This window comes from Amia ocellicauda, chromosome 22, assembly GCF_036373705.1.
Source record: "Amia ocellicauda isolate fAmiCal2 chromosome 22, fAmiCal2.hap1, whole genome shotgun sequence".
In the NCBI taxonomy this organism is placed as follows: domain Eukaryota; kingdom Metazoa; phylum Chordata; class Actinopteri; order Amiiformes; family Amiidae; genus Amia; species Amia ocellicauda.
In genome coordinates, this window is record NC_089871.1 from 3,636,036 (window position 1) to 3,657,828 (window position 21,793).

Consider the following 21,793-nt stretch of genomic DNA (forward strand, 5'->3'; position numbering starts at 1 on the left):
CTAGAGCAAATTAAATTCATACCTGCACCCCTCCCTTTAAGTAACCCACATTTTCACAAAATAAAAATCAAGCATTTTTTTTTTTTTTTAATAACTTTATTTTCTCTTTTTTGTTTTCTTTTAATACATCTGTACAACCAGGAATCAAACCGTCCATGAATCTAAACAAAAGAAAAAAAAAAAACACTACCTGTACAGACGCTCTGGGCAGAAATTTGTATATTTTTGTATTTTCATATATATATTTAAAAAATCAAATTCCCTCTTATTGTAGTTATCTAGCTAAGTAAAACACTTCAAACCAGTTCTACCTACAGAGAACAATGACCAGATTGGATTAGGGATAAAAACAAAACAAACAAACAAACAAAAAAAAAAAAGTGTTCCCTTTGAGTTTCCTCTCTCCAGTGTTATACAAAAGTACAGTGAAATATTTTCTATTTACACAGATCTGCACAATTCAAGAAAAGATTTTATTGAAAAACAGGCTTGGCAGGGATAGCAGGAGACAGAAGAGGATGTAGCTCTAACCAACATGCTCTCATATAGTCTGAAGAGAAGATGCAGTCAAACCTTTTCCTAAAAAAATCATGGGTTTAAGCATGACAACCAAGTCCAGAGGATATAGTTTCCTATGGATCTGCTCAGAAGAGCTCTCTCTTCAGATCTGTGACACACCTTGCTCCATCTTCACTGGCTGGTTGAAGGTTTTCAGCTTTTAAAGGGAATTTAGAAGTTGCTACAAGAGGAAAGTGCCTCCACACAAGTTTGGTATCTGTGTAGATGAAAAACAAAAGCACCGATAGTTTCAATAGCACACAGACAGAAGTGGGAGACCAGCATTAAGTGAGTCGTCCCCCCTCCCCAAGAAGTATTTAGAAGAGCACTTTTATACAGTGTCTGACAGTCCTGGATGGGAAACCTTTTACAGGTTGGATCAGAAAAGGACTGTGGTTGAAATCCAGGGAAAGAATACAGGGCCTCGGGCAACGAGACGCACAACGATTCAACTAGTGGGTGGAAGCTTTTGGAAGGAGAACCAATAAAGATGTAGAACTACAGCTCAATTGAAATTTCACTCAAAAAGTTAAATGGAAAAAGTCTCAAGGTCAAAGTAAGTCGTCCTCAAAGAGGGGTGTCATTTGAAAGAAACCCATCCAACGACGTTCCCAAACCAGGAGGGACTTGTCTACTGAGAGACATGGTGCGGACTCTTCTATTCGGGGTCCCTTTGTACTGTGTGCTGCGAAACCCCTTAGAAAACTAAACATGTAAAGGCACTTTCAAACAGCCAGGATCTGAACGCTTGTGCAGCAGCCTCGGTTACAGAGTTCAGTAACTGAGGCAAGGTGGGTCAGGTGAGGTTCAGTTGTATTGCTCCAAGAGTCACGAAAGGTGAACAAACTCCAGACTGATGACCTACTCCAACCTACGACGGGACTTTTCGCCTTTTTTTTTTTTTTAAGGTTTAACGAATGTCACCCAAAAAAAAAAGTATTACACTGAGCTGTGATGTGCTGAAGGAGGTCAACATGGACAAAAAGCAAAACTGAAAGATGAAGCTTGAGGTGAGCAGCAACAAAGTCAAACAGATGTGCACAACACACACGTAGGCGACTACAAACGCATAAATGTGGTGGAAATGGCCAGTTGACAGCAGCAGCGCACAATGTAGCAGTTAAAAGGGACAGCCTACTTCTCCCCAAAATTAATCTACAAATGCTCAATCCAAATTGTTCTACATTTAAAAGTAATCCTGTAATGAATTCTTCGTATTATTCCAATATAACAGTTACTTATTAATGATTTTAATTCTGATTTACTGGAGTTTGAGGTCACTATATACAAACAAGGAAAAGAAAAAACAAACCCTTTTTGCCATTGACTAACGCAAGATCTGCTAAATGTTTAGATATATTCCCATGAAGATGTGAAGGGGATACAAGTTATTCATAAAATAAACACAAAAATGCATCTTCAGTTTAAATATCGGTGAGTGATCACTTTTGAATTTGTCAGTGAGAGGAAAAATAACAAAAGACAGACCATGGCCAGAACGCTGATGAGACAAACATGAGAACTGAGCTGCAACCCCGAGATCGTGAAAAACAAAAACGCTCAAGATTGACTATTGAGGGTTTTGTGGGGAGGAGACCGAAAAAAAAATACAGAGCAGCACATGGTAGGAATAATGACCACCTCATACAGAAACAAAGACCCTACTATGAAATACTCAAAGCAGTATCACCATCTTCCTCCACAAACCTCAGATTCCACAAATTGCAGAGATCTTTAAAAACATTCAAAACCCCCGACACTGGAGGACCCTCCTCCCCCGACCCCGCTCTTCAAGCCTGGCTCTCGAACTGGGCAGCAGAGGGCCGGCACACCGCCAACCCCTGAAGGACTTTCAATTAGTTGTATTGTTCCTCTCTATGTCACCTTCCATGCAAAATCTAACCAGCAAAGCCTGGCTCGTCTAGATGGACACGTATGGTCTGTACATTACATAAAACAGGCATGAAGCAACAGTCAAATCGCTACTTCACCCCGTTCTTCCCTGAAGCAGTTTGCTCTGGATCGTCAAGAAACAGACCAAGCAAAAACGTGAAGATAATAGTGCCCTTCCTCAAAATGTCAAAGTGCTTTCCTACAATACCCTTTCAGATAAACCTCCAAGCTCACTGTGAGGAGACCGCAGTTGGGCCACAGGATCCTACAGAACCGTTCAAGACCACAACGAGCAGCCAATAACTGGGTTGGAGTCTCTAGGCCCCGTGCCAGATCTAATGATTAAAGTAAAGCAGCTGAGCAGATGGGGAGTAATGTGGTGGGGGCGGGTATTTCCCCTCCCTGTCAGTCGAGTTTAATTCAGCACCCCAGCTGCAAACACAGCTGCTGGAAGCTCTGGCTCCACAGTGGCATGGAGACAGGAAGTGCTACGTGTACGGCCAAGAAAGAAGTCGTTATCCATCACTTCTGGTCTCGTAGGCCTTGGTCATGCATATGCGTTTCTTATGCCAAGAGCTTGCACACGGGGGCAATCAGTGCTAATTAAGGTGGCCGGTCATGGCCACGGCTTGTTCCCAATCAATAGTCACGTTCCACGTCCCTCCTTCCATTTCTTTCCTTTGCAGTCTCACTTTTCACTTTGTCCCAACTTTCCGATTCTCCAACGTCCCCCAGGGCAACAAATTCACAGCCCCTGCTCTACTCCTCTGTGACATACTGGGTCATTCAGGGGTTAAAAAGATATGTGCTTGTCCGTGCAGAGGACCAGTTCTGCGACCGAAACGTCCAACTGACAACGACGTCATCCCAATGGACGACTCTACAGAGAAGGGGGTTAAAGTCTGTTGAGCTGATCGCAACGGACTTTAACGGCACCAGTCACTAAAAATCACACACACTGGGGAAGAAAAATACACCTTTAAGGCCACCGTTTTCAAAAGGGAGAGGAAAAAAAAAAAAAAAAAATCGGACAGATGGACCAGGCTTGCTCTCGCTGGCAAAGACTTCTCTTCCTCCTTTGAAAGGCTGCAGCGGGAGGACAAATATCCAGAACTTCCCCGACCAAAACCTCCGACTTCCACCGAAGTGTCTGCTCCCCGTGTCCGTGGTCCATAGACATCCTGTGTAGTGGTTCGTGTCGCGGAGCTCAAACCCATATCAGCCAAGTAGCCACGGTGTACTGATCCATGGGAACAGTCAAATCTTCCTTTTAAAATGAGGTCAGTCACATTAAGAAATAAAGCCATTTGGGTATTAGGAAAAACAGTGCGATGCGGACTTTATATACATCGGTTACGATATGCAACCTTCGTAGTGTTTTCCCCAGTAGAATGGTTTGACACGTAGCCTTCTGCCGGGCTGCTGTACATCCACAGTTTGATATCCCACTATCTGTCAGTGCAGTGTCTTAATGAAACTTCAGGATGGACGGAAATCTGTTCAATCTTTATTTAGTTACAATATAGATGTCTTTAAGGACAGAAGCAAGCATTAGTACTTTGCTTTAAATGTTTTTTTTTTTTTAATGGGAAGTTGGCTTATTGTGAAGTGGTACTTTTGATTTCCTCAGACAATGTCTTTTGGAAGAAAAAACAAACAAAAAAAGATAAATGAACCACTTCCCCAAAAACCACCAGTTAGATTCAATTTCTCTTTTTCTTTTCCTCTCTTTCCAGAAACAGTGTAATCCACAAAAGTAGAAAATGTAGGACTATCAGGTCTGAATTGCCAAGCCTAATTGTTGGGTATACAGTATAGAGATCGGTCATGGGGGGGTTGGTTGAGGAATGGAGGGGATGGGGGGGGTGAGCTCTGGCCTGCGAGGCTCAGAAGCTATCGACCCATGTGACAACTCCTCTCTCCGCCAGGGCCCGGTTCACCGACACCAGCTGAAAAAAAGAGAAGAGGGTGAGGTAGTCAGACGAGTGGAGCACCTAAGACTAAAAGCTGGCAGAATAAAATATAAAAATTAGAAGCAAACTATTCCCTGAAGGAAGTTGGTCACTTTACCTAGGAATCCACATCCATTTAACTGTGACCTCTAAATGTTAGAGCAAAACTTCCTTTTGAAATTAAAATCCATAAAAACCTGCATATCCAAACCCTTGTTCACCATCCTTAATATAGATATAGTAATGAAGACTGTTGTTGTCCATTAGAAGGTCAATATAAGCATTATAAACAGAAGATTATACTCCTGTAATCCTGTCATGACATTTACAGGACCCATACAAGGTCACAGTGCATGATGGGAGAAAAAGATTCCTCATCCCAGAGCTGTCAGTGGTCACTCTGCCTTACTCACAAACACACAAACTCCTACCTCTTCTCCAACCATGTTCCATAGCTGTATGTAAGGCAGGCCAGTGTGGTTGTCGTAATTTGTGACCTGAAAGGGAGGGGGAAAAAGAAGATCAATGGGATTTGCAGAGTGTTTCCCATTCAAAATGACATGCTTTAAGTCGAGCTTACTTTGGTATACATACAAGTTAAATGCAGGATTGAAAAGCAAAGGCTGAAGGAAAACCTAAAACAGCCTGTAGTGGAGCAAGATTTTACATCAGATCTAGACCACCATTCACTGGAAACAACGTCTGGCTTCGGATTTAATAAAGTCCTTCCGAGATTTTCAGATTTCAAGCCCGAAGCTCGGGGAAGTCTCCAGAGCGAAGCCATGGCTGTCTCACAAATGAGTCCGAGAGATCATTAGCGAGCAACTGAACGAGTAGACCTTCATGTAGGTTTCTGTATGTGCAGAGCTATATTCCTGCAAAAATATATATTTTACCTGCGCTAGTAGAGCAGCGCTTCCGGTCATTTCTTCAAGTGCCGATTCTGCCCCCATGGAAAACCGATCCTCCCCTAGAATGAAGGAAAGAGTATTCGGGTAACTATCGATAGGACTTCAATCCAGACATTGAGGGAGTGTAGAGATGAAGTGGTTGCTAGACCACTGTCCTAAGCAATCGCATGATAAACAAAAAAGGATTGCAGATGCTGGCTTTTATCAGCGATTGTGTACCTGGTAGGGGTGCAACGTTGTCCAGTAACACTTCAGCTCCTTGGAACGGCAACGTCACGAAGTCTGATCTGCAAGACGAAGAGAAATAATTCACATTCCTTTCAGATATCCTTTTTCCCCACCGTTAGGAGCTGGCTAGTGTAAAATCAACTTCAGTGCAGTCATGTGACCACAAGAGGGCACTCTCTGAATGACCAAAACATTAATGAAGGAAAAGCTTTCACAATTAAAAACAAACCTGCTGCAAACGGGTCATTACTGCCACCTCTAGAACCCGATCATATTTCATAAACCCACATATTACACATACCATACATAGTACAGCACATTAAATTACAGGGGTATTAGCCTTGAGTTAATTTAATGCATTTCTCATAAATCTCCAGTTTGTTTATTCACACTTCTGAAGACGGGATTAAGGGCAGCTCACCTAATTTGCCGAAGGAGGTCTACTTTGACTCTGTCGTAGCCCCCGTAGTCCACGTATCGAATCTCCACTTCACTGGATTCTTTATAAAAGGCGATGACCTGAGCGCGCCACCAAGATCCCTCTAATGCTGGAGCAGCGCAGATCACTCCCGCTGCAACAACACAGATGGGGGCATCAGGAGAGCAACAGGGGCAACCCCCCTGGCCTGGCTATACCGGCCCAGAGCTCCTACAAGCACTGGGGTTGAAAGTACTTACACCACTCCACTCAAAACAATGCTTGGCAATTAATTTAAAGACCTTGTCCACTAAACCATGATTATCAAATTGCATCTTTTCAGAGTTTGGGGAACACAATGGTTCGGCCTGGAGAGAGATTTCAGCGGACTGAACCACTTTAAGACAGAGGGTCTGTTAACCCATCACTGCCATTCCTTTGGATTTCGAGTTACACTATGCCAGGGGTGCAAAACCAGCAATCTACTGGTTGATCGGGAGATGGAAATATAAATTATACTTTTTCCAAAATTCATTTTAATTTTACAGTCCAACACTCATATCAACGGATCAAAGTTATGGATCCCCAAGTGTTGTTGGCGTATTCATAATACTATATAAATGCATTTGTTCTTAATATTACTGAACGGCATACATGTTTTATCAAATATTCAAGAAATATTAGAATGGTGAACATTTCAAGTGTGCCCATCCCTAGTACGTTTGAAATGCTGTGGTCCTCAGGAAGTATACATGTTCTGCAACTTTATGTCATGATCAAAACCTCAGAAGAATTTCCTAGGCATAGGTTAACAATCCCTTTTAACTGCTTTCTGATCGTTTGTACCAGATTTTTCCCATAGTGTCTGAGCATTTGAAAAAGTAAATTCAATGTATTCTGGAGACATGTTCTCTGATCAAAAATGCCCATAAAAGGATTGATATGATAAACTTATTTAACCACAAATAATTGATTTTATATGGAAACATTGGTCCGCTGTATTATGGTAGACCTTAGACTGGCAATCTCAGGTCAAAAAAAGGTCAGGCCTCCTGGTCTATGTTGAATTCGTGTCCAACAAAGTGAAGTTTTACACACAAAAGAAAATGAACACGTATGCAATTTAAAGTGAAATTTAAACTTAAACAGTCATTTCAAACGCAGAGTGCGAGTACTTTCAGTATTTTCTGGCTCTGGGGGTTTCGTTAGGGAAAGATGCTTTAGACGATGCTTAGATGAACGCTGTCGTGCTGCGGAGGCCCGTCTATGCTCTGCTCTTACCTTCGACAGGAGTGGGCAGGGCGGGGGCGCCCGGCTGCGAGTAGCACAGGAACATCTGCTGGTCGAGGCTGCGCAACGCGTGGTAGGTGGGGTGTGTGTGCTGCTGCACAAACATGTGGCCCGCTGACACGATGTTCACCACCACAACCTCCACAGTCACCCCACTGGGCAGCAGGAGCTGAGAGAGGGGAATCAAACGAGCTCACAGCACTGGAACAACAACCGCTGTGAAGACTGAGCTATGACCGCAGCGCTGCAGGCAGACCAGTGAAGCCCCAGTGCCACCAACAGAGTGAGCACAGATACATGGGAATTATGACCGTTAAACGGCATCCTTTTAAGTTACTTTTCAAATATTCTCCTTGCATTTTGTCCAAAGAAAATTTAGGAGTTCATCATAATCCAACATTAAAAAAAAAAAAAAAAGTGGCATTTGAATGTAGATAATAGGTTTAAACATTTTATACATAAGGCCCGGAATACTAGGACCACTCACACAATGGACAAAAACATTTATGGTTTGATTTCCCAGATTTTGTCCATTTTATCTTTCCCTTGTGTAGGATGAGTGGGAATCACCACTGAGCGGGGGACTGCCGATAAGTCACTCAAAGCAAGCGCTCACCCAGGATGTCATTGGCAGTGATGGCAGCGTCAGAGGAGGAGGGGCGTAGAGGTTGGCGAGATCCAGGTCTTTAAATTTCTTCCCAATCAGCCCGAGGGCTTTATCCACCTGTTGCTGTGTACCTGATGACAGTTAGAGGGGAAAATAAAACCAGATAAGTTATTACCAGTTGATCGATTAGCAAGACACGGGGCATTGGGCTCAGTCAGATTTTTAAATAGATTTGGGCAGCAACGCAACCACTTCCCTATGGAAAACAATTACAGTTCGGGGCTCTCGGCAGCAGTGGGTACAGCCGAATGACTGGGACCCAGCGATCGAGTCACATGGTAAGTTCGAAGCTCCACCCACCTTCTATGTGACAGATCTGAAACTCCTGAGTGTAAGGCAGTGTCGAGATGTAGATCTTTGCACCCGAGCTTTGCTTCAGGAAGCTCACGTATCTCCCCTGCTTTCCGATTAATCGCCCAACCAGATGCTGTTTTAAATAGAATAAAATTAAGTGCCTTTCCTCGTTGTAGACAGACCACACCACACTCAGTGCCTACTTTAAGAATCATCTGGCAGCATCCCATGAAAGAAAATGACAACTTGATCTCATTAACATTCTGAAAGCATAACCCTACCTGGGCCAAAGGCTTTAATTAATCCTAATACATTCATAATTTACGTTCAATTACTTGGGAAATGTTTTCTGTCAAAAGAAAAATACAAGAAATGAGAAGTCGAGATAAGTCTGCAAAGGCCTCGCTGTTAACTCTTGGTTCGCCAGGTCAGATGCTTCGGAAGATTAATGAACAGGGCTGCCTTAGAGATGATGCTTACACTCTGATATGGTTGGAAAAATACAGGCAGGATGGCAAAGTACTTAAATGTATCCAATACTGCAGATGACTTCCAAAACCGATAAAGCTGAGGCACCTCAAACTAATTTAAAACTAAAGCACCCAGTTGTGCGCGGGCAACACAGTGCAGTACAGACAGTGACGGCTGGGAGAGCATCGCTGTGCTCGAGGGGTTTCAGGTGAGCAGACGGGCGAGGCGCATTGCAAGAGGAGGGTTCCCCTTACACACCTCATCCCCAGCCTGCGAATCGGATGGCAGTGCTACCTGATCAGCAGCCTCTAGTAGCCTGGGATACAGACAATAGCCTGGGTTATTGTTGGTTTGCAACAGGTGAAGGTCAAGCCACGAGATCCCCTTGCACTGCAGTCTGATTCCACCCGCCCCATCATGCTCAGCCTGGGCTATTTAAGGGCTCGGGTTTCCCTACTAGCCTGCCTCGGATTCTCTGGCCTCCCATCGGACGTTCTCACCTTGGGAACCTCGATCTCCCAGATGGTGAGTTCTGGTTTCTGCGGATGTGTGGCTTGGCCGGCGCAGCGGCTGATCTCTCCTGCCCCCAGCGTGCAGCCGCTGTCCACGGAGTCCATGCTGTTCACATCGGAGCCTGCAAACAGCACAGCAGCCGGTCAACACACAGCCCAGAGCTCCCCCCCGCAGCATGACCCAGTCTTGTGGTGGGGTTACATTCACCACACCAACCTGAGCTGACCTGGACCTTAGTGAGATACTGAGCTCTGGGGTCAGGCCTCCATGGTTCCCTCCACCTCCTGAGCTGAAGAGTAAACCAACCTTAAACGTTTCCTAAAATTTGGAAGTTTCATATTTTGTTTTGCAAGGTGTATTGAGAATAATGAATAAAGACTAAGATCAAAGACAAATTGTGACATTGGGTCAATTGCAAAGAACTTGCAGGGTTAGTACAGAGCTGCGTACCGTACTAGCGAGTAACTTCTTGGGATCACCCCCAATTTAGAACAGAGGCAGCACAAAGTTGGAGATTAGGTGATCTCCCCGGGGTTAGTACAGTACTAAGGTTGTTATTCTTCCACACGGGAAGTAAAGTCAGTGCTGGGCCTCACCTCCAATAGGAAATCTGAGCAACTGTTTGCAGTGTATTTGTAGTACATCTGATATGCTAATCGTGTGAAAATATGAATACCATATAACAGGATATAATGCTACATTTTAGTAGTATAATTTATTCAAAACTATGGTTGCTTGTGAATTTATTAAACGCAAAGCAACAACAAATGTATTTATAGCTCAAGCTAAGGCTAAATTGCATTTCACATTCATTGCTCAAACATAAGATCTAGACTAAACATTGTATATGACAAGTCAGAATTATTATAAAGTAGTTTGATGTACAGGCGGAGGTTCGGACCAGGTGCCTCCAACACCGCAGCCCCACACCTCTCCGCTGTCCGAGAGCTGCGGTGCCATGTTGGGGCTCAACACTGAACCACAGCTTGACCCTAGGAACATTATACTAATATACTACTGGCACAAGTGGGCTATAGGCTCATTGCAATTGACCCAAAGAGCAAAGCAAAAACTTTGATATAGGGTTGACCTGAAAGAGTGAATATAAAATAGAACCTTACATCCATTTGAAGATAAACTTAGATTAGGACTCACCTCCAGACTGATCCACCTCAGTCTCACTTGCCCACTGACTGCCATTCCTGAGGGGGGCACCATTGAGTCCCTTGCTCCCACATGGTGTGGTGCGGTGTTCAGGCAGCACAGAAGCCTCCAGGGATTGCTCTGCACTCGCCCCGGCACCCTGCCCCTCTGAGGCTCCTTCAATCATAGAAACATTGAACAGATCCTCCTTGCTCTCGGGCAACGTACAGGACAGCCCTGTGCTCTGTAGGAGGTCCTCGCTGCTGATCCCATCCTCCGACTGACAGGTGCTGCACCCAGAATCCTCTGCTCCCACGGTGGCCTCCTCTGCCTGGAGCTTGGCCAGATTCTGAGGCACTGCTTCCCGCTTGCTCTCCACCCGGACCAAGCAATCACCTTTCTGCACGCTGTTAGCAATCCTCATCACCTCCATGGAAGGCGGCGTTAAACAGCCGTTCACTGCCAACACCTGTGCTCTCATCTGGTTTTCCTTAGCATCTCCCTCCGAGGCCAGTGGAGCTGAGGCGGCCGGACCTTCCTTGGCTAGATGCTGAATCTCTCTGCAGGTCTGGATATCGAGATCGTCCCTCTTAGCTTGGTCTCGTACTGTGCACGGTCTCCCATTGGCCAGCATTGCGCCACCCATGTCTCGGTGCTCCTTCCCTGTCCTGTCGCCCTGCTCTCCAGCGCAGCACGGCCCCTTTCCCACATCATCACATCTGCTTACCAGCTGTGCCGCCGCAGATATAACCTCTGTGATTAGCCCAGCTGCAAGCAGTTTTATCTCATCTAGATTTTCACCTCTTTCTTCAAAAGCCCCAGGTAAGCCATTCTCTTGGCATTTTATGTGCCTCCCCGATTCAGGTGCCCCCTCTACCACTGGTGTGGGCAGAGGGGCATGTGTGGATGTGACATGACAGGAGGAGGGGACAATCGCTGTAATTTCGGGGCACAGGGGTTCCTGGTGGCTCGATCTGGGGCTGCACTCAGAATCTGCAGGTAAAGCAGGCAGGTCATCTTTGGAGGGGAGGGTCTCTTTTGCTGCTTCCAACTGTAGCTTCTCCGCAAAAGGCACTATGATTCGGTCTGCTGCGACTTCACCCTCTGGTTCAGGCCTTACTGCCTCTGTCAGTTCTGCAGTTGAAGAGATCTTAATCTCCTCAATCTGGGAGATTGAGGCCAACGCTACATTCACCTCGGACACTTCCTTTTGCTTGGCTGCTTGTTTTCCTAGCCCCGAGACGAAGGCAGTAGCAGCTTGTGTCCCTTCATGTAGTAGCTTGCTTGTAACTGAACTTACTTCTGCTTCCTCTGGCCCTTTCGGAGAGACGCTCTCTTCCACAGTCTTTGACAGGTGGTGGACAGAAGGCCTGCATGTGTGCGATGCGTTAGTGCTTTCCTTCGAGACTGACCCGGCGGGGTCATCTTCAGTGCTGGTGTCAAATTCCGCAACCAAGCTGCTGCAGAGAGACAGGGCCGCATTCGCCTTCCCCACCGTTTCAACACACTGTGCTTGGCCCTGCATCTCTGCCATCGACGCCGCCGCCGCCGGCACATGAATTTCTACCACAACTTCCTGCTCGACTCCGTTCCTGTCCATTTCCTTTAACTTTTGTGTCTTTCTTTCTTGGGCCGTCCTACTCACAGAGCTGGTTTCCCAGGAGCAGCTATTCTCCATGATGCCATTGCTGCCTTCGCTGGAGGAGGCAGGGAGGCTGCGTTTCTCAGGCAGCCCCACTGCAGCACCTGCCTCGGTTTTGTGATTGGCATTGTGTGCTTTCTTGCGAGACAAGTACCACCACCAGCCCATGAGAGCCAACACTCCAGGCAACGTGAAGGGCAAGAACGACCTCAGTCCCATCTTTTCTGGACCCTAGCAGCTACACCTGTTGGGTGAAAGCAGAAGGAGATTAGATACAGCGGTCACTTCAAACTGAAATCAGTTTCCTCTTCACAGGTTTCACAGGAGACATTGGTCAGTGTGCATTCAGATCTTAAACCATGGAGCTAAATTGATTTTGTACAAGATGTCACTGAATACGGTGGCTACTGGAAAACCTTAAATTTTATTAAGTGGGAGGCAGGGGTAAAGAAAAATGAATGTAACCTTTGACATGAAACAGACATCTCTGACACTGGGAGTCATTCAGACTTCCTGTTCCACTAGATGAATGCCATTTAGATTTAGAAAACATTTCTAACATCTAGAAAAATGCTAGAAAAAAAACAACAACTCCTTCTCTATTTCAACCTCAAAAAATGTAACCACAGTGTCTGGAACCGTTTCTACAACTCAACCTTTGGGCTGGTTTGGCAGCATTTCTGCAAAGTCAAATCATACGAATTCCTGTCACAAAGGAAGGGATTCACACCTTCCAGTGCCCCCGCATATCATCTTCCCTTTTAAAATGCATTTCAAAATCACAACAGGACAAAGCCCACAGTCACTGCTCTTGTATCACCTTCATTCCTGAAAAGTGTTGGATTGCAGCAGTGATGCATTCATAAACAAAAGTTGTTTTCTGAAAGCTTGGGAAGGCCCAGCTACTTCCTTCTGAGTCTGTTGTTCTCATCACTAAGATTTTTGTTTACAAGCCAACAAAAACTTTTCCAAAAAGAAAAAGCCAAGTAACAAATAGTAAGGTTTTCAACATGGATTATATTCAAGGTGGGAAAATTGTAATATGTATGGAAGAATTCAAATAAAAAGAGCACACTTCCTAACTAAAGATCTCTACACCCACTAAGCTGATTATTATCCATGTCACCGGGTTACACCCACTTTCAAGAGGTCAGCTTTCATTAAGTACGGTACGGGTGTGGCATCCAGAGTGTGACCTGCCTGCCACAGAAACTTTTCTCCAAACCTTCATGCAAATACAGGCACCTGTAGTTTAGTCAGCAGCCACGAGTGCCGTGAGAGACAGCAGTCCATGAGGGTTTTCTCCAGTTAGATAAGAATGAAAAGAAAAAAGAAAAAAATGCACATTGAATGAACACCTGCAGTGAAACTTGTATAGTTTTTTTTGGGAATGCCACTATTGACCTTCTAAAGCAATGTCTTCAAACAGCCAATTCAAGCCTCCCTCCCAGTACACTGCCCTTACTCTACACACCACAGGGAGAAAATAAGGGTATGAAAGACAGGAAATGAATAGTAACAGGAAGGTAACTGCATCTTAGTCAGGATTCAAAATTAGCTTTGGCCAGGCCCCCAGATTTGAGCTAAAGAACGATTTAAATAACCACTCCATAGATGTGTCATATCAGGTGCCTTTTATGGATGATAAAGCCGGTTCAAGAGTAATTACAGATTTGGGGTTACTTATGACAGCACTCGCTTAATTTGGCATTAGCTGCAACGGGGATCCAAGAAAAACAGTTATTGTAAGTGCACCACAGCAATACAGTCAAATATTAGGATGTTCCATTCCAAAGCATCCATCGTGCCAATTTCTCAAACTCCACCGGTGAACAGTGATGGGAACTCAAAACTAGGACAGAGATTGTGTAGTCGATTACACAACTACACTAAAACGAGTTCACCATTAGAATGCAAAAATACACTGATGTACATCTAAATTTGAGATGTGTTTATTATCCGTAAAAACAGGTACAGCTATTAGCTAAAACTACATCTACTTCTGCAAAGTGCGATGGCGACATTACATGGGGAGGAATATTAAGTAAGAGAAGAAACGTTGGCGAATTACTAAATTAATCAGTATTTTGACAGCAAGCCATGCATTTCACTGGATCAGGATGCGCTTTTATGGTGGAGGATAAGCAAATTTTGATTCAAAAGGCTTGGAGCATTAGCAAAGGCATATTTCTGGTTTAACGCTAATAAATACTTATGCAGTTTTGGATTCTTGTAAGAAAATTACACTAAAGTAACAGTTAAGGGTAAACTACATTTTTTATTTTATTCACACGACTTTATATTTCGATATGTAAAAAACTTCACTTAAAAAGGATTCGTGGCATTTTGGCATTGAGATCTCTTAATACAATTTCTACAAGTACAACCAGGTATTTTTTAAATTTAAATACTATGTAAAAAAATCCTTTTGATTTAAGTTCCTGATGTTAGTACTTAAATGTATTTGGTAGGCTAGTAATGTTAAACCATCATGTTCCAACTCTATAGTAGGCCTGTGCACATGCCTTTTAAATTTTTTGCTAGTAAGAGCAGGGACTAGCCTTGGGTTTAATTAAATACACAAAAGGTTTGGCACAGAGTATTCAAAGAGCCCATTTTTCGAGATTCACATTCTTACTAAAGACCCTCAACAAAACATTATGGAAAAAAGCTTTTCTGACAGAGCCACATCACATTTTATACCCTCTGTAGAACAGCAACGAAGATGGTCTAAATAACTTTCATTGTAAACCCCAAACTAGAAAACACAGCATCAAGTAAGCAAGAGGGATGAACAGTACGTGTTGAATGAACTACAATTAAGTTAGTTCTTTCTTCATGCAAACCACACTGCTTAAGCCACTCAAGAGACCTCAAAACCGAGCAGCCGTTACAATCCGAATGAAAGTAAATCCAGTCAGATGCAAACTATTTGGAAAACAAAACTGCTTGTAAGCAGGACTATGTTCCTTCACTTACTTGCAACAATACAGCTCCTCAGTGCGATGACAATGCTCCCCGTCACCTTACACATTTTAGGGATCTGATCCTAACGAATGGATCCATCAAAAGGCTTTTGGTAGCCGTCCTTTTGGTGACGGAGACATGACAGAGGGAGAAGCGTCTCACCAGGGCTTTAGTAACCTCTGGCTGTGCTGTATCCCAGAATGAAGGTTTAACGCCACAAGATCTGTGGCCTGTGGGCCCAGCTCCTCCTCCACTCATTGGCTGGGAAACTAGTACACAAAGTTATAAAAGGAAGGCCAGACATGCCTTTCCTTAACAGACACTGTTCGGCACAACCCCGTTACTGGAATGCCTTACGGGTGACAGCCTCAGTCTGCTACTGAACAACACTACTGTGCTGCTGCTCTGGCCTGCACCACCCTCCCCAAACACACACAATGGTTACCAGATGCAGTTTTAAACTAGCTAGTGTTGTGACCGCCTATGACAGCCGGGGCGAGGCGTGACGCTGCCAGGACTTTGACATGCACCAGTTCCAGTGCTGAACTACCAGCTGCAACTCCCGAGAGGGAGATCAGGAAGCTTAAAAATCAAGCAGCAAACAAAAAACAAGGAAGGAAGGCCGAGAAACCTGTTAGAAGCTCATTGATCTTTGTGGCTCTTCAAAATAACTTTTTAATTAGTGTCAAATTGTTAAGCAGTTTTCCAGTTGTGGAAGGGAACGGTGTTTTTTGACTTAAAGGACCATATAATAACCCAGGAAAATGTGTTGGTTACATTTTCCTAGTTTAATTATTTCCTGAGGACTTTTGCAATATTAAGGTATACATTTTCTGGATAATTTCAAATATTTCTCTATCCACACTACCTTGTCAATACAGACAAAAAAAGGCTTTTAAAAGGCCTGTAAAGTAACAAATTCTGCTTGTGTGATCTCAAATCACATGCCCATTTCAACAGCTTATTCTTGCACGTATGCAAAAATCTTGGCATGCAAGATGCCCGTGTCCGCACGCACTAAAAGCATTGCATGACACAGCATAAAGATGGGCTTTTCACGGGCAGAGACAATAGTCTTCAAAACATCTTCCACACCTCAATATGATGCCTCTGTGCATGGAAATCCCCTACCCGGTAACTGCATACAATGGAACAATTTGCTGTAATTTCCACATTGCCAGTGATAACCTAGCATCTAAGGGCTCTTTACAGCGATTAGTACTTTGTTGTACTTTCCCTGGTGTTACACAAACCTGCAGCCATTACTAGGTCACTCAAGTGCAATTAAATTTAAAATGGAACTAATTAGAACAGAGAGCCGAGTTAAAAGTGCATTTCTATAAGATCTAAAAGTGCCTACAGAACCTGAAGTCTTTAACAAGCTTAAGTAAGACATGTCAGAGTGCATAAACCACGGCCGGTGTGCAGTGTGGAGCCTGGAATTGAGAACTTTGTGCTTAACCTTTATGTATACACACATTTTGGTGCTTCTTTCTGTACTTTTTCTTCCCCAGTTGCCTTACACCTTTTCAATATTGTTAATTTAATACAGAGTCAGTGTCAAATGAAAAACCGCTGCCAGCCTGCTGCTAGGATGTCCCACATTTTAGCTCTCCATTACCTTAACAATAGCACAGTAATGCTAGGATACAGTAGTAGGTCCCCAATAAACCCCATGTGTGTGCAGCCTGAGAGGGGGGGGTATCATATTGCAACACATACGGGGCAGTAAAGCCAGAGCTGGTCAATCACCCCCGCTCTATTTCTGAATAAAAACTGACCTGCTGCCATCTGCAGTGTCCAGGACTGCCTGAGAGGAAACCTCAGTTATTGATCTCAGCTTACAGTGAATCCCTTGACACCACTACTGAAACGCAGGGCAGCCACATTTGGAGCTCAGTAGCTTGTCCTAATAGCTGCAGTCTTTCATCTCTGGGACACCAACAGCAGCTTCGGCCTGGTCTAATGCACACCAATGAGCAACCAACAAGACTATTACTTTAATTTACAATAAGCAAGTTTAAATTGAAGGGTAAAAATGAAGGAACATTTGAGAATTTAGACCTTGATGTGCACACTGATGGACAGATTTTGGTAAAGGGGAGACCTTTCTATACATGGACTATACCATCAAACACCCTCAAACTAGGAGGCAACCACAAGCATGCTCCAGTATAAAATCAAAAGGTACAAAGATCAACAATATATAATATGGTTTTAAACTAATGGACCACAATTTATTTTGCCATCAGCTTTCTGCACTAACCTTGATTCTAGGGATGACCCTGCTTCTGAAATGATACCTTGCACGTTTGGGACACTTGAACTTCTCAATTCTATGGGAATTCTCCAAGAGCCAAAGCTGATCATTTTGAACACAGGAGCTTCCACTGAGAGGTGAACGGGCTATTGAAAAAGTAATGAGCTAGAAAGAGCGGAGTAGCACTGGGGGAAGACATAGGATTAAAGCAGTCAATCACATCACAAGAATCCGACGGAGGTCTCTTCCCCTGGAGCCCCAAACCATAGCACTGCATTGCTTGGAGAGACCAAGTTCTCAACGCAAAATCATTTTACAACAAGACATTGGCCTTGGGGAAGAAAGATTACTAATAACACAGAAGCGTCTCACTTTTATTGGGAGTACCGGCTGCCAGTGGTAGCTGTATTTTCTCTATTGTTCAGTGACTAAAAGAATGGGAACTGGCTTAGCAAGCAATGCAAAGATACAAGAGGTGAAGGCAGACCATGGATGTCTATTCAAAATTAAACACCTTCATGAAAAATAAATGAACTGCTACACAACTTGGGTCTTCCCTGGAATGAAGATGCCAAAAGATGTGAAACAATGAGTCACACGCAGCAGACCGCGATCCCTGAATACCAATGTGAACCTTGAATTTGTCCCCTGCTATTGAAAGTCAAATGCCTCTGTTAAAGGAAGACTAGAAAAGCATTAACCCTCTCAACAAAGACTTTCATGGCATGACAGTTCTCTGAGGAGGTCTGTCTCCCCCCCCGCCACAAATCAGAAGGTGTGTAGCAGTTGCTCAGGTCAAATCGTATACATCTTTCAGCCTGGACTGTGACAGTGCTGACCCAGTCTGAACAATAGCTGCTCCAAGAGCTGATGGACCAATAAGCTGAGAGGCAACAGGGAGAAAGAATGATATAGGTTTTCTATGAATGGGACTTCTATATTAAGACTACACAAAACACTGTGCCTTCTTACCTCCATTCCAAGACCTTGACACAGCAGTCAACTGCTTAATTATTGAATTAGGTGTTGCGTGTATTAAATAATTAAACCGCATCTTGTTCGAAAGTCCTAAATTGTTATGCATTATAGGTTGCCCGGGTAGTCCTGTAAACACAGAGGACACAGATTAATAGGTTTTTGAAAACTAACATAGCTGAAGGTGCATCACTATACTGCTGCAAATGGTTTACAATCAAGTTAGGAAGTTAACATTTTGAATGATTTCTGGATATTGTTCTATTAATCTGCACTGATAGAAGATTGAGTCCTAGAAACTATGATCTAGACAAACCAGACCACTTTATTCAGCATTTTGTCCTCTTTCCCCATTTGCATGTCTGAGTAGGAAACTGCCCACATTGGCCAAGAAGCCAGACAATTATTCTTATCTTCATGATAGTTTTTGTGCTTTTAAAGCATTGCATTTAATGGCGACAAATGTAATGTATGCATCACTAAACACTGCATGGCAATGGCTAGTTGGTAACTTGATCAAACACTCAAATTATTAACACCTGTTCGGCTCTAAAAGGCTGGGAATGGAAACCATCAATGATTAAACAGAAAAGGTGTCAAAGACCAACGGTGTATTCAATACAACATGTAACAGAGTACCATTTAAATACAATATTACTTCCAGAGTTTCCTAAAGCTCTCATTAAAAGGGACAGACCTTTCACACCAGATAGTATTCAGAACCTACTGGCTTTAGAAGTAGGAGGACAGAGTGGAGAGTTGCATTATGACGTTAAGGATTGCAATGAAGTATTGTGCAAAGTAACTAGTTTAACTCATTTGTTCTGAATCAGAAACGAAGTTCTGCTACAAATGTACTTTGCTTGGAAGATGTCCCCCACTGGCATTGCATGAACTTATGAAGACATGAGAAGGATACAGAAGCCCAAAGTTAATTGACGCTAGTCACATTTTGTGATCCTGTAGAAAACTGATGCAAAAAAAGCCAGAAGTGTAGGGAGACATAGGCCTTTGCTTAGCTGATAATCATTATAAAAGGTAACAGGCTGAATTTACATGCATTTTATTAGATGTGATGTGCACAAACTTGCCAGCAGCTCAAACTTCCGTAAAAATGCACTCTGATCCAGATCGTTGTGAATTATTAATTAGAAAGTTATATGGGGGGGGATACACCCACGACTGTGAGGTTTGGCCTTATGCACCTTAAACGACACCTAATCCCCAACACACCTGCACATGACTTCCAGCTTGCAGCCCATTTTGAAATGCCCCGGAGTCTCACACTCGTGTAGAAGAGTGAGTCAGTGGGGGTAACATACTACCGGGGGGGTATCAATGAAAAAGACTGACATCTCTAAAGTTACAACCCAGCAACGCACAGCAGAGCCTTTCATTTGCACAAAGGTCGAGTTCAGTGTCGCGCAGACGTCCGCAGTTCTGCGCAGCTCCACCAATGGGATGGCTGGGATTGTGCAGACCTGCAAACATCTGCGCTAGAACAACGCGACCAAAGTCTGGCGCTGTGACCTACACCCATCCCGGAGATAAGCAGCGGCTATGCGACTTTAAAAGGCAAACGAGGCCTAAACGGGTCTGTCATTGGCATTTATACAGCCAGTCGTCACTTTACAGAGTGCACACGATCACTTTAAATCAACAGGATTAAAAAACAGCTGAAGCGGCACCTCCACACAAACACAGACGGCAAGAGCCGCGCTGCGTCGCCGTACGACCTTGGGGGTTGATAACGGAGGGGTCATTGCATATTTGCCGAACAAGTTGCAAACCACGTCCCGCAGCAGCAAGCGCACACAGCGGCTGGTGCGTTTACAAGAATAACCTCTAAACCAGCCAGCGATCACAACCCGGCTGCCAGATGCACCCGTGGGAAACACCGTAATTAGGCTTAAAACATGTGCATCCCGAAACGAAACCACGTCCCCCCCCCGGACGAGAATAAAAATACATTGTTGTATGCAGCTGGATTGCCGCTGGTGTTATTTAGCCGGTATGCATCCACACAAGCTACACACTGACGCCATTCTGCCTCTCACAGCCGTGAACGATATAAAACACAAAGATGGCACAACACCAGTGGGCACAAGCCGACACGGGTCACTGCACCCGCACCCGCACCGGATCCTGCGGGATAATGAGGCGAGGTAGGCCGCGGCGCTGCACATCCCTGACCCCCAGTCACCGGATCGAAGCCGCTCCTAATTCCCACTCGATCCTCATATAAATCGCTTCACCTGCGGCCGGTCAGACAGACCCCCTCCTCCCCGGACAACAAGGTCCCGATACAGCCACCCGAAACGCCGGCCCGGCCTCTGAACGAGGCTCCTCCCGTCCGCTTCTTTGTGGTCGGACACGCCGCGCAGACTCCCCCAGCCGGGGCGCTGACAATCGGCAGCCTCTCGTCCACACACCTCGCACCGGGAAGCCGCCTCACCAGCGCACCCCTGCCGGAGCACCGCGCTCGCAGGACGGAGACGAGAGGCCGGCAGCTCCGGCTTTCCTGCGCCCCCTCGACAACAATAAGAGCCGTCCGCAATGCACGATAACAGGCGCACACGAGTCTCCGCTACAACGCCATGCATTCACCTTCTCCCGTGCGGCGCCGAGGGATCACGCATGTGGGGAAACGCACTCTGTGCACCGCGGCCGCCTGTAGTATTTGACCCCCCCACGCTGAACGTGACGCTGCCCTCCCCCGAAGAGGCCGAAGACACACTTACTATATTTCTTCAGACTCGGCGCCACCGTGAAACGTGTCTCTTTCTCTCCGGGTGTAAGTCGAGGGCCCGACGCAACCCCAACGTGCTCCCGTCCGTCCGTCCGTCCGTCTCTCCTCCCCACGTGTTCCTCGGCCGCACACAGAGACTCTAAAAACAGACACAACAGCTGATCAACTCTCGCGAGAGCAGCCGGGGAGGCGGATTCTCGCGGTTTCCACCGAGGCCGGAGTCACAGCGGAGGAGAGGGAGGAGGAGGAGAGGAGAGGGAGAGAGAGGAGGAGGAGAGAGGGGGAGGAGAGAGGGAGGAGGAGGAGAGGAGAGGGAGAGGGAGGAGGAGGAGAGGGAGGAGAGAGAGGAGAGTGGGAGGGAGGGAGAGGAGAGGGGAGGGAGAGGGAGGGAGGAGGAGGAGGAGAGGGAGGGAGGAGGAGGAGGAGAGAGAGGGAGGAGGAGGAGGAGGGGGAGGAGAGAGAGGAGAGAGGGAGGAGGAGGAGGAGAAGAGAGGAGAGTAGGAGGGAGAGAGAGGGAGGAAGAGGAGAGTGGGAGGGAGAGGGAGGGAGAGGGAGGGAGGAGGGGAGGGGGAGGGAGAGGGAGGGAGGAGGAGAGGAGAGGGGGAGGGAGAGGGAGAGAGAGGGAGGGAGAGGGAGGGAGGAGGAGAGGAGAGGAGAGGAGAGAGGGAGGGAGAGGGAGGAGGAGGAGAAGAGATCAAAGCCCACCAATAAATGATTTCCCACCAACGGCCAGTGAAGCCTAATGCACACCTACATTATGAAGAGCCCGGCCATTATAAAAATGGGCTGTGACAGGTGTCAACCCCCTCCCCCTCAGTATCGACTATTTATATATTATTGTTTTACCACATCTTACTGGTTA

General features: G+C 45.3%; 1 protein-coding gene across 3 annotated transcripts; it reads right to left on the reverse strand.

The window, feature by feature from the left end:
- Nucleotides 1-113: 113 nt before the first annotated feature.
- Nucleotides 114-21,154, reverse strand: akap1b (A kinase (PRKA) anchor protein 1b). Of its 3 annotated transcripts, none has more exons than XM_066696170.1 (11): nucleotides 20,924-21,154; nucleotides 10,351-12,224; nucleotides 9,183-9,316; nucleotides 8,218-8,344; nucleotides 7,867-7,988; nucleotides 7,242-7,419; nucleotides 5,964-6,114; nucleotides 5,534-5,601; nucleotides 5,300-5,373; nucleotides 4,835-4,900; nucleotides 114-4,400 (listed from the first exon to the last, which is right to left on the reverse strand). In XM_066696170.1, exons 2-11 carry the CDS (start codon nucleotides 12,197-12,199, stop codon nucleotides 4,338-4,340), a joined length of 2,832 nt encoding a protein of 943 aa, XP_066552267.1. In that variant the 5' UTR covers nucleotides 12,200-12,224; nucleotides 20,924-21,154; the 3' UTR covers nucleotides 114-4,337. The 3 variants fall into 3 exon arrangements, with proteins under 3 accessions (XP_066552267.1, XP_066552268.1, XP_066552269.1); XM_066696171.1 differs by lacking the exon at nucleotides 20,924-21,154 and adding an exon at nucleotides 20,790-20,848; XM_066696172.1 differs by lacking the exon at nucleotides 20,924-21,154 and adding an exon at nucleotides 14,960-15,073.
- Nucleotides 21,155-21,793: the final 639 nt, after the last annotated feature.